Source organism: Felis catus, chromosome F2 (genome assembly GCF_018350175.1).
Source record: "Felis catus isolate Fca126 chromosome F2, F.catus_Fca126_mat1.0, whole genome shotgun sequence".
Classification (NCBI taxonomy): Eukaryota; Metazoa; Chordata; class Mammalia; order Carnivora; family Felidae; genus Felis; species Felis catus.
Genome location: NC_058385.1, coordinates 73,671,698 through 73,686,014, shown reverse-complemented (window position 1 = coordinate 73,686,014; position 14,317 = coordinate 73,671,698). Strand labels below are relative to the sequence as shown.

Below are 14,317 nucleotides of genomic sequence, written 5' to 3'. Positions count from 1 at the left end.
AACACTGCTCCCCATGGCACCCCAGCGCACCTCTTGGCCTCCACCCACCCCCACCCTTTTCTTCTCCTCTCAATGCTCTCCCCACCTCCAGAGTCAGACATCCAGAGCATTCTAGAAAGGCAGAGCGCTTTCTGTGCACATGCTTCAGGCAGAGAGATGGGCCCAGAGGAAGTGACCCGCCCAAGGCCACCTGGGACTCCACCTGGGAGCTGAGCCCTGAGCTGGAAACCCCCCGGCTGGTCCCTCTGCTTCTCTGCCATGATGCTTCGTATTCTCTCCCCATTTCTCCCATAGTCCACTTACTCATTCAGTATTTATTGTGCATTTACCATGTGCCAGGGTATGGGGTGCTCAGATGGCAGGGCTGGAAACGACAGAGGGCCTGCTCCAAGCAGCTCACAGACTACCAGGCAATTATAAAACAGTGTGATCAGAGCACAGTGCCGTGTGCAAAGAGATTCAGCCTAGACCCTGGGGCTTTGGGTAAGAAACTCCAGGAGGGACCCCTCTGGCTGGAATTTGAAGGATTAGCAATACAGTTCTGGGCAGAGCCTGGGCAAAGGCTCAGAGTCTGGAATGTGCGCATACCCCACGTGGCCTCGTGGTCAGGACGGTGGGCTTCCCCTGGGTTGGAAGCCTGAGTCTGCTACTTCCTACTGCTTCCTACTTCTGCGACTGTAAGACCTTGAACAGCTTTCTTAACCTCTCCGTGCCTTAGTTTTGTCAGCAGGGAAATGGGAACGATGATACCACTTCCCTCATAGAGTTGTTTTGAGGATTAAATGAGTCGATCTATAAAAATAACTTAACATGGTATCTGCCTAGTAATTATTGCTCAATAAATATTAGCGATGATGGTGGTGACGTCGACTATGATGGCGTGGTGGTGACAGAGCGATGGGGTGTGTGGCTGCTGAGTGACGAAATTCCTGGTTTCCTGACCTGTCCCCACCGCTACGCAAATCCCCTGAGCCCAGCACAAGGCCTGGGCCAGAGGAAGTGCTCAGCAGCCATGCTCTGAGGCCCGAGAAGGCAGAGCCACACCCTTGCGGCAGGGTCTGGGGTCTGGCTGGGGAAACCCGTTCCCCTTCACTGGGTCCCAGGCGCGTTCACCGTCTTGTCCTACGGCTCCACTGAGCACCACCATCTTCGTCAGAGGGAAGCTTCCGGCACATTGTGGGGAGAGGGGAAGCTGTTCGTGTAATTTACACTCTTTATGTTTTTCTTTCTCATCCCCTCCTAGGAAAGAACAGCTGGAAGCTGCAGCCAGGTACGTTTCTGATCACGCATCGCCTTCTTCCCACCACCATGGCGGGACAGAGGGTCCGGTTCAATATGGCGGAGGGCCCCAGGGCAGCATGCCGGTTATGAGGCAGAGTTCGGGGCTCACTGCCGTCGCTGACCACCATATTCCTCTGCTTTTTCCATGTGAATTTACTCAAGGACAACTCAGCTGTGATCACAGCCACAGCCACTTAGTGAGCAAGACACAGTTCTGTGCCTGGAGTCCCGCCTATGTTCGTCTCATTTCGTCCTCACAACCGCAGTGTAATGCAGTCCCGGGTACCCCCGATTGTGGGTTGAGGTTGAGGCTCAGAGAGTTTGAGTTATCCCTCTTGGGTCACACAGCTCTTGAGAGGCAAGATCAACATTCGGACTCAGGTCTGACTATTAAGACCACATTCTTTCCATTAGATATTGCTTCATTTGCTTCTTGGGTTCACAGACGGCTCCTCAAAAAGTGAATCAAGACTAATTCATGATCCCCAGTAAACCATGCTCACTACAGACTGCTGCAGAGGCAGGTTGGGCTTCTGGATTATGAGCACTTGTGTGCCCCTCCCTTCTCTCTCCCTGTCAAGAAGATGTCACAATATCAGGGACACTATGGACCCTGCTCGAGACTGTAAAGAAAAAAAAGATAACCTCTCACAAACGTCAGTTAAGTTATATATTAATAAATATAAATAACTATAAATACAGATGTCATTTAATCTGTTATGTTGAGCAACTACTTGTGAGGCCTTGCAGTCTCCTGGACACTAAGTTCAACATCTGTCCTTCTAGAACTGACAGAATTCAGGTAGGGAGGGTAGCAGGAGCCTGGGCCACATGATAGGGGGAATACTTGAAGACAGTGACCTTTGGGAGGCTGAGTCAAATCCTCTTGAATGGAGTCCATGATGGGGCCCCATCCCAGACATAATTCCTCTTGGAAGAAACAGTGACAGACACAGCAGTTAAATCACATACAGAACAGCTAGGACTTCCTGGCTCTTTTGTGCATGTTTTCGAAAGGATGGAGTGTTTCTTGCCTGGACCTGGTTTGGACTGTAGGGACGTTGGGGGAGATGGTAGAGGAGGGCAGGAATGAATGACAATGACCACGTCAGGGGTCACAGAGGCAGGCGGGAAGACCTCAGATATCTTCTCCCAGATACATGTGTAGAAGCCGAGGCGCCCTTCGTAGAAGAGGGCAGACTCACCCCAAATTGCGGGTCTCAAGACTGCCAGAGGGGTACTTGTCCTCTCCTTCTCTCGTGACCAACAGGGTTTTGCATTCTGCATCATGCAGGCATTGACGCTGTAAGTGAATTACCACATCCACCTGAGAGCCTTTTCTATACAGACTGAACAAGATTCAGCCAAATTGCATTGGATTATGCGCTTCCGGCTTCATGAGAGCCTGGGTGGATGCCTTCTGAGGCTTTGCTAGGGATGCCGCCCCGGTCCTCAGAAAGGGGCTGTCTGGAGTCTCAGCAAGCTGTTCATGCGCCTCTCCAGAGCTCCGTTAGGGATGCAGAAGGAAAACGTGTTTCACGATTTCTCAGGGTGAGAGCTCCCAGGTGTTTGCTGGCTCATCCTCCCCGGGGAAGAAGAACGAGGTCAGTTACATAAGCCACTCGGTCCCCCTCGTCCAGGCTCAGGCACAATTATTTTGGGTTTGCACAGCAAACGGGTTGGCTGACAGATTGACAGGTGTACTACCAGGTGTGATTACAGCCGGGAGGCCGGGCGTGAGACCTAGAGGATATTACGGGTGAACTGTCGACGGAGACATCGATTCCCTGACCCCAGAGGGCAGGGAGCAGGGTGAGAGAGTGGTCAGCAGTGGACACGTGCATGCGACGTTTGCTCGCTGATGACCATTTTCCACCTTTGTGTTAGCGTCTTCAACAAGTTTCCGGCTAACTGGTGTTTCAGTCTTACTCATTGCTTTTTAAATAGCCAAAACCAGATTGGAGTTCATCTCCTTGTCCCCTCCAAGCATGGGTGGTCCACACTTCTGTTTATTTGTTGGGCTGATGTAAGTGTTCTCTGTGACTTAACATACCTCGGTTCTGCATTGGGGTAAGAAAACGGAAGTTCGTCAACTTAATGGAAAGAGCTCAAGCCCATGGTTGCTCACTAAGCCTGCCCCCACCGACACACCTCAGAGGGTCGACACAGAGATGAGCTTCTCTAGTCCTGAGGACGGGGCCATGTTGACTGCTTTGATTCATGCAGACTTGTTTGAGGAACCTTGGTCCCCCTGACTTCCCACAATGGCTGGGAGGTTGGCTTGGATCATTTTATGCTTCTCGGGATCTGTGATTCTGAGGCTAATCAGAAGGAAGAGAACCAGCTTCTATTGTGGGCTTATAAGGAGCTGAGCACTTTTCCTAGGTTGTCTTAATTAATTCTTATAAAAACAGAGGCAGCTGACACACACACACCCTCACCCCTTTGTACCACTCATGGTGCCCCAGGTAGGGCTCCGAATTTCCCTATGAAAGCTTTTGTTCTGTATTTAGTCAAAACTTGATCTCTCGTCCTCTCTAGACCATGAGCTAACACGGAGCCTGAAGTATAGGGGGTTACCCCCACCCCAAATATTTGCTGAATGAATAAATAGATGACTTAATGAAGGGAGTTTTGTACCATCATTTTACTTGTGTAGAGACTGAGTTCAGGCATTTAGTTAACTAGCACCTTAGCCAAGCACAGAAGTAGCCAAGGTGGGGATTTGGAGGGTGGGTCTGTGTGACTGGACCAGATCGTATCAGGCTGCGGCCCACTGCGGCACATTGGATTGCCATGCCCTCCTTGTACCCAGGGGTAGAGCGTGAGCTCAGTGAGTCTCACAGACACATGAACTTGGCATTTGTTCCCTCTTGGCCAGGATCTCCTATCTCATCTTTTCATATAGCTCAGTCCTTCACTTCATTTGGGACTCTGTCTAATGTCACCTCCTGAGAGAGCCCCTCTTTGACCCTCTACCCACACCCCATCAGTCTCTATGCCCTTAATCCTACTTCATTATCGTTGTTAGCATTGATGACTATCTAATATACTATATATTTGTTTCTCGTTTGCCTTCTGTACTAGATAAAATGCCTCCAAGGGGTTGTGCTCTGTTTTGTTCACTGCATTATCTCTGGCACCTAAAACAATGCCTGGAACACAGCCTGAGACATGGTTAGCTTTCAAGAGATATGAACGTACTGAAAAAAGTGGGTGGGTGAATGGGTGGATGGATGGATGGATGGTCAAACTCTTATTCTACAAGTGTCATAGACACAGTCGAAACTACCTTGGACTAAGAGGGAAATGTAATGGCTCACATAGTCACCCAACGAAGAGGGTGAGATCCCCAGGAAACAAGGAATGGAAGTCTTCTGGAATTTCTCTTTTCCTCTCTCATCCCCACTTCTTTCTGGTCTCACTCTCTTGCTGCCCTTCTGCATACTGATGATGATGCGGATGCAAGCAGCCCCATGACCACCTATTTTTCCCTCTTTCTGTATCTGTCCTTCACTCAACTCCAGTTTGAGAAACCCCAGGGAAGCACTTAGATTGACCCAGTCTGGGTCACATACTCATGCCTCGGACAATCTGTATGACCCAGAGAGAAAGAGGCTACTGCTGGCCAAACTCTGGGCCCTGTATCCACCTGTTAGTGTGGGTTCAAGATGCTATGATTGACAGCTCACAGTAGAGTCACTTGCTTGAAGTTGGCAGGAATCAGTACCCCAGCAGAACAGTGTCCTTTTCCCCAGCGTATCGGAGACGAAACACAAAGCAGACAAATACGAAGCTGCCCATGACAGGCATAAATTCCACCTGAAAATTTTCAAGTGCCTAAAAATAATACTGCATTAAAGAACATCAACAAAAGACCATACTGAGGCTCATTTATTCTATGGATGATTCCAGAAAAGACTGGTAGTTTATGGTAGGAACATCACTTTAAACATCAATTGCAACTCTTCAGTAGACATGCAGCAGAGCCGATAATTAGAGGCATTTGTCTCATAGAAAATCGTGTTTTTGTGAATTTTCAAAACAGGTAACTGTGTTGACAGCAACTGCTTGCTTGAGCCATACTGTTTACTTTGTATTTTCAAACAATTCAATCTGAACAGCGGCGTCCGGGACTCGGCTCTTCTGTAGCCATCTTTGGAGAGGGAGGATGTTCATCCGAGCCATCTTCTTTATCTCCTGTCTTGTTATATCCTTCCCATTGCAGAGCTCTCGCATTTAGTAGAGGATCATCCTTTGAGTCAGAGAATTTAAATACAATCACAAGAATTTATGAAGAAGGCTTACTGCTTGCCAGGTAAAGTTCTCAGCACATCTAGCCCTCATAGCTGCCCTGATAGGGAAGATAACTATTTTGAATCTCTTTTTTGATGGATGAGAAACCTGAGGTTCAGAGAGGCGAGTGATTTGCACACGGTCCTGCAGCTAGACGGTAGCAGGAACAAAACTGGATCTGGTTCATCTGGCTCCGTGATGTGTGGACCCAGCCACTCGGCTGGTAGTTTCAAGTCATTGGGAACAGTTAGGTAACTGTACTCAGTCACCGCGGGTGTCCCCTTTGGCTTGTTTTGTTTTCTTCTACTCTTCCTTGGCTCTCTGTGGCTGGAGTTCCTGCCATGAGAGGAGGTATGTTTCACACATTACTTTCTCCCTGTGACGTTGGCCCCATGAAATTGATCTCACAGGGTGACAGATGATGTGGGCAATAAATCTCTTTCCACGCCCTAGAATCGAAGACTGTTAAAGGTATGCAGGAATTTAGAGATCAGTGAATCCAATCCCCTAATTTTACTGATGGGAAAATTGTTACCGAGAGCAAAATAAGAGTCTTGGACACAATTCCATAGCTATTAATATTTTGTCCCGCTGTGCAGTCCCTGAAACACTGGTCCCAGGCTGCGGAGTAAGATTTGGACCAATTTCGTTTAACCCCAGAGTGATCCCCAACATGCCCTGAGGGCTTAGTCTCAGTTTTCTTTTTGGAATATGGGGGAGTGTCTCTGAATTATGAGCTAATTGGGAAATAGGAATCCAAAACAGATCAAAATATAGGCCACATTTGCTGGGCAAAGCAGGATTGGCTCTGGGAGCAAGAGTGAATGTCCTAACACTTCCCACTACGTTTGACCTTAGGACCAGCCACACAGAACAGACACTCTCCCAGCCAGACACCTGGGGCCATTGCTTGTCTGACCCCATGGAGCACTGACAGCCAGAGAGAGACCACGTATGACCTTGAATACAGAACTGACCATCAATACAGAAGCTCACCCAATCAAGAAGATGAGTCAATGGTTATTTCACACACCCCATAATCAGATAATTCACCTCCTTCCATGGGGAAAAGCTGGTAGAGGACCAGAGATTTCTTCTCAATTCTTCTAATTGTGTGGAAATTCCATATTTATGGCTCTGCTAAAGTATGCAAAAAAGATGGTCCTCCCTACCCTTCATTGTAGCCCCTGTCTGCCTATGAGCGCATCGTTCCGTAGCACACAAAAATGTGTTGCAGCTCTCTGGCTTGGTTATCAGACTAAAAACAGTTCTCATGCGCCCACTGTGCCCTCGTTTTTGCTGCCTTTTCCTGAGGATTCCATAACAAATGACCACAAACTGGGCGACTTAAATCAATAGAAATTTATCCTCTCACTGTTCTGGAGCCTGGACGTCCAAAATCAAGATGTCAAGAAATCAAGGAATCAAGAGCCATATTCCTCCAGTGGCTGTGGGGGAAGAACCTTTCCTTGCCTCTTCCTAGCTTCTCGTGGTTGCTAGTAGTCCTTGGCCTTCCTCACCCTTGCGGACCCAACACTCCATTTTCTGCCTCCATTTCCACGTGGCCTTCTCTCTGTGTGCATCTGTGTCTCTCTGTACCCAAACCTCCCATTCCTTTCTCTTATAAAGACACAAATTGTTGGATTAAGAGCTCACCCTACTCCAGTGTGAGTATGTCTCAACTTGATTACATCCAAAAAGACTGTTTCCAAATAAGGTCACATTATAACTATCAGGTTAGGGCTTGGGCATATCTTTTGGGGAACACACTTCAGCCTTTCACACTTGCCAAAGGCAAGCACAATTTGCTTGCATGCAAGGTAGGAAGCTGTCTGAGCAGATCCAGGATGCATGATTTTGAGAGGGACATTTATGAGAGTTAGAGTCCAATATCCCCTACACAGATGAAGACACAAAGCCTCAGCAAGGTGAAACAACTTACACAAATCCCAGCCCAAATCGCACAAATAGAATTGGATCCTATGTCTACCTGGCTCCCTCCTGATCTGTGGTCCTCTCCTCTTTAACCAGGGACTAAAAATAATCAGTTGGTGGAATTAGGAGGTAGTCATAGCAACAGGAGCTGGGAACAGACTCCAGAATTAGACCATCAGACCTCAATGCCTGGCTGCCCTACTTACTAGCTGTGTGATCTTGAGCAACTCAAGCAGCCTCTCATGTCCTCATGTCCTTATCTGTGAAGTGGGGATAATAATAGGAACAGCCTCATGGGCTGGTTGGAATGGTACCTGTGGCCCAGTACATAGCAAATGCTCACTAGAGATGAGTGCTGGCCAATTGGCATGTTACTCATACATGAGATTTGGATACATGGAGAAAGCAATTCTTTTAGAAGAGCGACAGAGAGTCCTCACATCAGTGTGTGAGTCTGTGTGTCCTCCGAGTACCAGCTGTAAATGTCCCGGAATCGTGCTCATAGATTTTCCCAGATTCACTGGATCAGAGGAATCCAAGTAGGCCATTGGCCCAGCTAACTTTGCAAACCTCTCCAGATGAGAGAGAACTAGACGAACACACCAGGGTTATTTCCAAGTCGTGAAGCTGTTGCTATAGTCCAACAGCCAACCCGGTCACGATCTTGCCTCCTCCTCCCTGCTTTATCTGTCCCCATTCTTTCTCAACCTAGACAGAAGCCCCCAGTCACCTGGCCTAGGCTGCCTCATCACTAGAAGGAAGAGGTTGGAATAGGGGATCCCTAAGCCACTTCAGGTCCTGTATGCTATGAGTTTGTGGCCATGGCAGCAGAATTGGACCCATGTTATTTTGGTGTGATGGACACTGTGAGTTATGGGTCATTTTTAAGAATCTTGAGTACATTATCTTGGACACATTGCCAAACCTCTCTGCCTCAGTTTCCCCATCTATATAATAGTTATGGTGAGAGTACCTACCTCCTAGCACTATTGTGAGAATTCAATGCTTAGAAGAGAGTCTTACCCGTGATGAGTACTACATAGGGTTTGCTTTTATTATTATCACTATTATTTTCCTGATTGGCATCCACACTTCTAGGTTTCTGTGTCTACATTCTTCTCCACATTGTTCAGGTCTGGTATAGGAGGCACATCAACATAGGTTTGAATCCTAGCCCTGCAATACTTCTCTCCTCCCTCTTACCCTCTGTCCTTCCTTCCTCCCTTCGGTTCTTTAACAGCCCTGCTTCATGTTAGGCCCTGAAGATTCCCAGAAAATTGGAACTCATTGTCTAGTGGGGAGGCAGAGGTTTCAACCAAAGAGGAGCAGTGTAGTGTTGAGGGTGCTGCTATGGGAATGTTACAGACACAAGGATAGAGAGAACAACAAAGGAAGAGAACTCGGAGTTCTCCCTATAGCAGGAGATCAGGAAAGGATCCACAGAGGCACTTTGCTTTCATCTGTCAAGGGCTAGTGGCTTTTCACCAGGCTAGGAGAGGGATTAAGACCTTAATTTTGTCCCTTCCGTCCTTCATGCTTTCATCCTTCAGGCTAACAAGCATTGGGTCCCTAGGCCTATGATCTTTCCACAGGCCATCTATTTCTATATGAGAAATCCCCAGGAATGCCAACTCTGTAAAGAAGACGGGCATGCAGGTGTCCCAAGGAAAATTCACAAAAGGCATAAATAAGTGAGTCTTCATTTCTCTACAGGGAAACTTACTTTGTAGCTAGTCACAAAGTATATGAGTTACTTGGTTCTCCCAGCTCCACTATGAATGGTGTGAGAGCCTAGAGAGATTGCCATCGTCTTTCTCAGTGTTGATGCAATGGAGGCCATGTCACACCCCAGCCCCTAATGCCACTCCACCTTGATCGTTGTCTAATCCCTAGTTAAGATCTACTATTTCGTTAAAAAGAAACAAAGTCGAGATAGCAACGTTCATCCATGGTCTTTTCTCAGAGAGAAAAAAGTAGGACACCAAAGCCTCAAAGGTTTGGCCCATGGATGGTGACAGGTGTTTTTTGTTTGTTTTTGGTTTTTTTACCTCTTTGTCTTCTCTGTCTTTCTTGGGACAGACCATGGTGCTAAAGGAGCCTTCTGAAAGCAGGCTGCATAGCTTGTGTAAGGCCCCACCCTTTCCATCTGGAGAGATGGAAGGTGAAAGAATGAAGGAGAGAAGGAGAAAAATTAGGGCTTTAACCCCTGTAGGTGGGGTGGGCTGCTCTGTGCTGGTCACTCAGTCTGTGCTCATGGGGCTTTCACAGCAAATCACACGAGACTGATTGACTGCTTCTTCCAGAAGACTCTTCTCTTAGCTGCAGTGACTCTGTACTCCTGGTTTGTTCACCATCCGTTCATTCATCACCCATCCATCTATCCTCTTTTTTTAACGTTTATTTCTTTATTTCTTTTGAGAGACAGAGAGAGTGCGGAAGAGGGGCAGAGAGAGAATCCCAAGCAGGCTTCCGGCTGTCAGCACAGAGCCTGACTCGGGGCTCTGCCCCATGATGAGATCGTGACCTGAGCTGAAATCAAGAGTCAGACCCTCAATCAGCTGAGCCACCCAGGCGCCCCCATCCGTCCTCTTTTTCTCCCTTCCATCCAAGTACTAACCAGGCCCAACCCTGCTTAGCTTCTGAGATCAGACGAGATCGGGTGCGCTCAGGGTGGTATGGCCGTAGACTCCATCCTCTTTTTAAACGACTATTTGTTAAGACGTTTCCGTGTCCCAGAAACCATTTTAGGGATTGTAGCTTCAGATAAGAAAGGCAAGGTCTGTAAGTGTTTGCTTGACAGGATGCCTTCCTTCCTGACACATTCCAAACTCAACGTTTGTTTTTCTCTTTGTTTTTTTGTTTTAATTGAAATTGTATTAGCTTTTCCAGGACACACGTGCCCAACGAAGGTGACATGAGGAGGGACATTTTCCGCTCCTCCCGGCCCCTGGCCACCACCATTCTACTTTCTGTCTCTGTGACTTTGACTCCTCTAGAGTCAACAAGCGGGATCATATAGTGTTTATCTTTTTGTCACTTGCTTATTTCACTTTACATGATATTTTCAAGATTTCCTTCCTTTTCAAGACTGAATAATATTCCATTATGTGGATATACCACATTGTGTTTATCTCTTCATTCCTTGATGGACTTTTGGGTTGTTTCTACCTCTGGCTATTGTGAATAGCACTGCTGTGAACATGGGTGTTCTTTTTTAAATGCAAAACTGAGGGGCACCTGGGTGGCTCGATCGGTTAAGCATCCGACTCTTAGTTTAGGCTCAGGTCATGATCTCACAGTTTGTGAGTTTGAGCCCCACGTCTAATAGCACAGAGTCTGCTTGGGATTCTCCGTCCCCCTCCACTGCTCATATGCATGTGACCCCCCCACACACCTCAAAGATAAACAGAATAAACAGTTGAAAAAATGCAGAGCCGATATACTCTCCTCAAAACTCTTGATGGCCTTCAAGTGCCCTTAAAATCAAAAAAAATTTCTATTTTCCATCCTTAATTCTGAATCCTACTTCTAGAATCCCTGCCGATCTGGCCTCTGACCTCATGCCGCTCTATGCCTCACTCACGATGTTCCGATCATGTGCCTCCCTTCTGCTACACAATCTCAGTGCTCATGCCCCTTGCACCTGTGTGTGATTCTTCTGCCCAGGGAGTGCTCACCCCTTTTCTTTGAGGCCTGGCCTCTTCTCACCCATCAGGTCTCAGCTTCACCATCCGGGCCACCATCATTTTAATCCCAAACTCCAGGGACCAGCTACTTAACTGGTCTTCCCATCCACCCAAAAGGCCTTCTCTGACCACTCCACCTAAGCTGACTTCCTGTTACACTCCATTACTGCACTCTGTTTCCTGGTCAGATTTCTAGCAATGAATGCATCATTTGCTTATTGTGTGATTTCCTGACCTCATCATAAGCTCACTGGAGGCCGGAAACTGTGTCTGTTTCAGTTACCACTGTATTCTCAGCAAGTTACCAAGAGCCTAGCACTTACAGGTGTAGACTGCATTCTCATTGAATAAATAAATAACATTAGCTCTATTTGACAGATGGAAAAAGTAAACCAGTAAGAGCTAACGACTTGACCAAAGTTGAAATATTAACTACAAAGCAAAGGTTTGAACACAGGTCTCTTACTCCAAAGTCCACTCTTTCCACCACACAGTACTCCCCCTCTCAGCTGAGATTGGATGCATTTGATTAACAGAAGATCAAATGTTGTGTTCCTTCATTTGTTTGATATCATGATAATGCTTTCAGTGCTTACAATGTGCAAGGTTCCATGTTAGATGCTGGATAATTGACCAAACTGTGGGTTGCAGACAAATAGCTTACCTTTTAGTTTCTCAGTGTCAATAACGTGGGCATTTTGGGTGGGATAATTCTTCATCATCAGGGGCTGCCCTGTGTGTGTGTAGGATGTCTAGCAGCTTCTCTGGCCTTAACTCGCCTGAAGCCAAGAGCATTCCCCAAGTTATGTCAATCAAACATGACTCCAGATATTGCCAGATGTCCACTGGGGGGCAAAATTGTCCCTGGTTGAGAACCACTGCTTTGGGGAGAGAGTCCCTAGTAAGTCAAAGATTTCACTATGGTGGCCAAGTGCCATGGTTGAGAAAAGCCCATAAAAAGCTATAGTGAATGGGGGGGGGGGGGGGTGGCGCTTGGGTGGTTCAGTCATTTCAGCGCCTGACTCTTGATTTTGGCTCAGGTCATGATCTCGTAGTTTGTGGGTTCAAGCCCCACATCATGCTATGTGCTGGCAGTGTAGCATCTGCTTGGGATTCTCTCTCTCTCTGCTCCTCCCTAGCTTGTGTGTTCTCTCTCAAAATAAGTAAATAAACTTTAAACAAGGAAGGAAGGGAGGGAGGGAGGGAGGGTGGGTGAATGGATAGGTATTTGGACCAAGAGGGCAAGCCAGCCTTGGGGCTGATGTTTGGGTCAAGTCTCAGAGGAAAAATCTGACTTTTCTTCTATCATTTAGATAAAAGAAGGGATGAAGGTTTTCCTGGGTACAGGCCATGGCATGGGCAAAGGCCAGGAAGCAGGAAGCGTGAGTGTCGAGGAACTGGGTGGTGTTTAACCTGGCTGGGGTAACCTGAGGCAGGAGCCCAGGGCAACGGCTGCTGCCGGGGCAGAGTTTAATTTTTGATTTTACTTTCCTGTCCCCGGTACATCCATTTCCAGTTTAATTCATATTTAAAAATTGTCTGCACTTGATAAATCAGGGGCCGCAGCTATCCAAGAAAACCTGATGTCAGTCCCAAGGGAGGCTTTTCTTGCAAGACCTCTAGGACCCTCCAAGCACAAGGCCTGAATTATGTGCTAGAAATCCATACGGAGAAGGGCAGAGATGGGTTTGAGTTTCAGCAGCGGGCTTTGCCTTGCATCTGATTATCCTTTGGGGTCTCGGATTCCAGGCAACGCAATTAAGAAGTAAGCTGATCACCCACTTTGCTGGAGGCAGAATTCCGTAAGCCTCTTGGGTGTGACGGCTGGGAGTAAATCAGAGCTGAGGTTCCTGAATTGTGCCTGATGCCTCTGGGTTCCGAACGCTGTGGGAATCTCTCTCTCGTAAACCGTCCTCTGTGGCCATGGCGTGTTAAGTAAACATCGCCAAAGCAACTCAGACTGTGAGAGGTGACAATGAAGCATTGAAACGTCAAACAGGCAAATCCTAAATCCCTACACAGACAGAACCAAGAGGGTCTTCTCATTAACTTTCTAACACTCAGGCGTTTCTGTTGAGATTTCGAGCCAGGACCCCCTGGCTGCCATTACTTTTGACTTGCTTAGCCGATCTGGAATTAAGCTCCTCATATACTTATCTCCTGCAGAGGTCAAATTCAGTGATAATGGCGAGTGTGTGAGACTGGCATTAGGAAGCACTGTGAAATAATATAAAAACCCCGAGAACTTAGCTCATTAAACACACACACACACACACACACACACACACACACACACACACACACATGATTATTTTGTGGCTCAGGAAATTTTATCCATCCTTTAGCCTTCTATGGCTTCTGAGGGAAGAGAATTATTTACCGAGATAATGGTGACAGCCAGCATTTACTGAAGGCTTCTCCAATCCTCATTCCAGAAGTCAGCTAAGCACTTTCCATGCAGCCCCTCACGTAACCCTCACGCGGCCCCTCGCAACGAGGGCCATCGTCACTGTGCGTGGGAGGAGCTGGGGCCCGAGACCATGACTTGTGTGTCTCAGGTCACGTGTTTCAGGACCTCTCCACGCGGACTGGAATTGTCCCAAAGACCGTGATTTTCACGGCTACCCTGAACAGGAAGGGCAGGGCGTGGGCTCAAAGATGACCAGGCCAGGTCTTTGCTTAACGGGGACTACACGTTCCGGGGGCTGGGGGAGCCGACGTGGAAACACATGGTCTGCACACGGTGTGTTAGACACAGTGTTAGACACACTGCAGTGTGTCGTTGGACCACGTGGGGAGTACCTGATTTCCAAGGGAAGACGGGTGATGCTCAGGCCATTCTAAAAGTAGCCGGCAACGAGGGGCTCCCAGGAGGCAGGGCTCATAGCAGCTGGAGGAGGTGGGCGCACCTAGGCATGCTGTGGGGAGGTGCAGCATGGGAGGACGGATCTGCTTGGCGGGACAGTGAGACACAGTCAGTAGGCAGCAGACAAGGAGAAGCAGACCTGAGAAGAGACTGTCCTGACGTCCCCCTTTTCCTGAGCTCCTGGGTTGGAAAGCCTTCTGTCTGTCCAGCCAACTTTCTGCCTCATCCGGTATTTTTAGCCCACAGGCCCTGT

At 47.8% G+C, this 14,317-nt stretch overlaps 1 protein-coding gene across 1 annotated transcript in view; it reads left to right on the top strand.

Annotated features, from left to right (window-relative positions):
* Positions 1-14,317, top strand: part of KCNQ3 (potassium voltage-gated channel subfamily Q member 3) — a 318,119-nt gene that overhangs the window by 282,793 nt on the left and 21,009 nt on the right. The window contains exon 9 of the mRNA XM_023248670.2: positions 1,244-1,270. Within this exon, the coding sequence (XP_023104438.2) occupies positions 1,244-1,270 (27 nt within the window). The remainder of the gene's footprint in view (positions 1-1,243; positions 1,271-14,317) is intronic.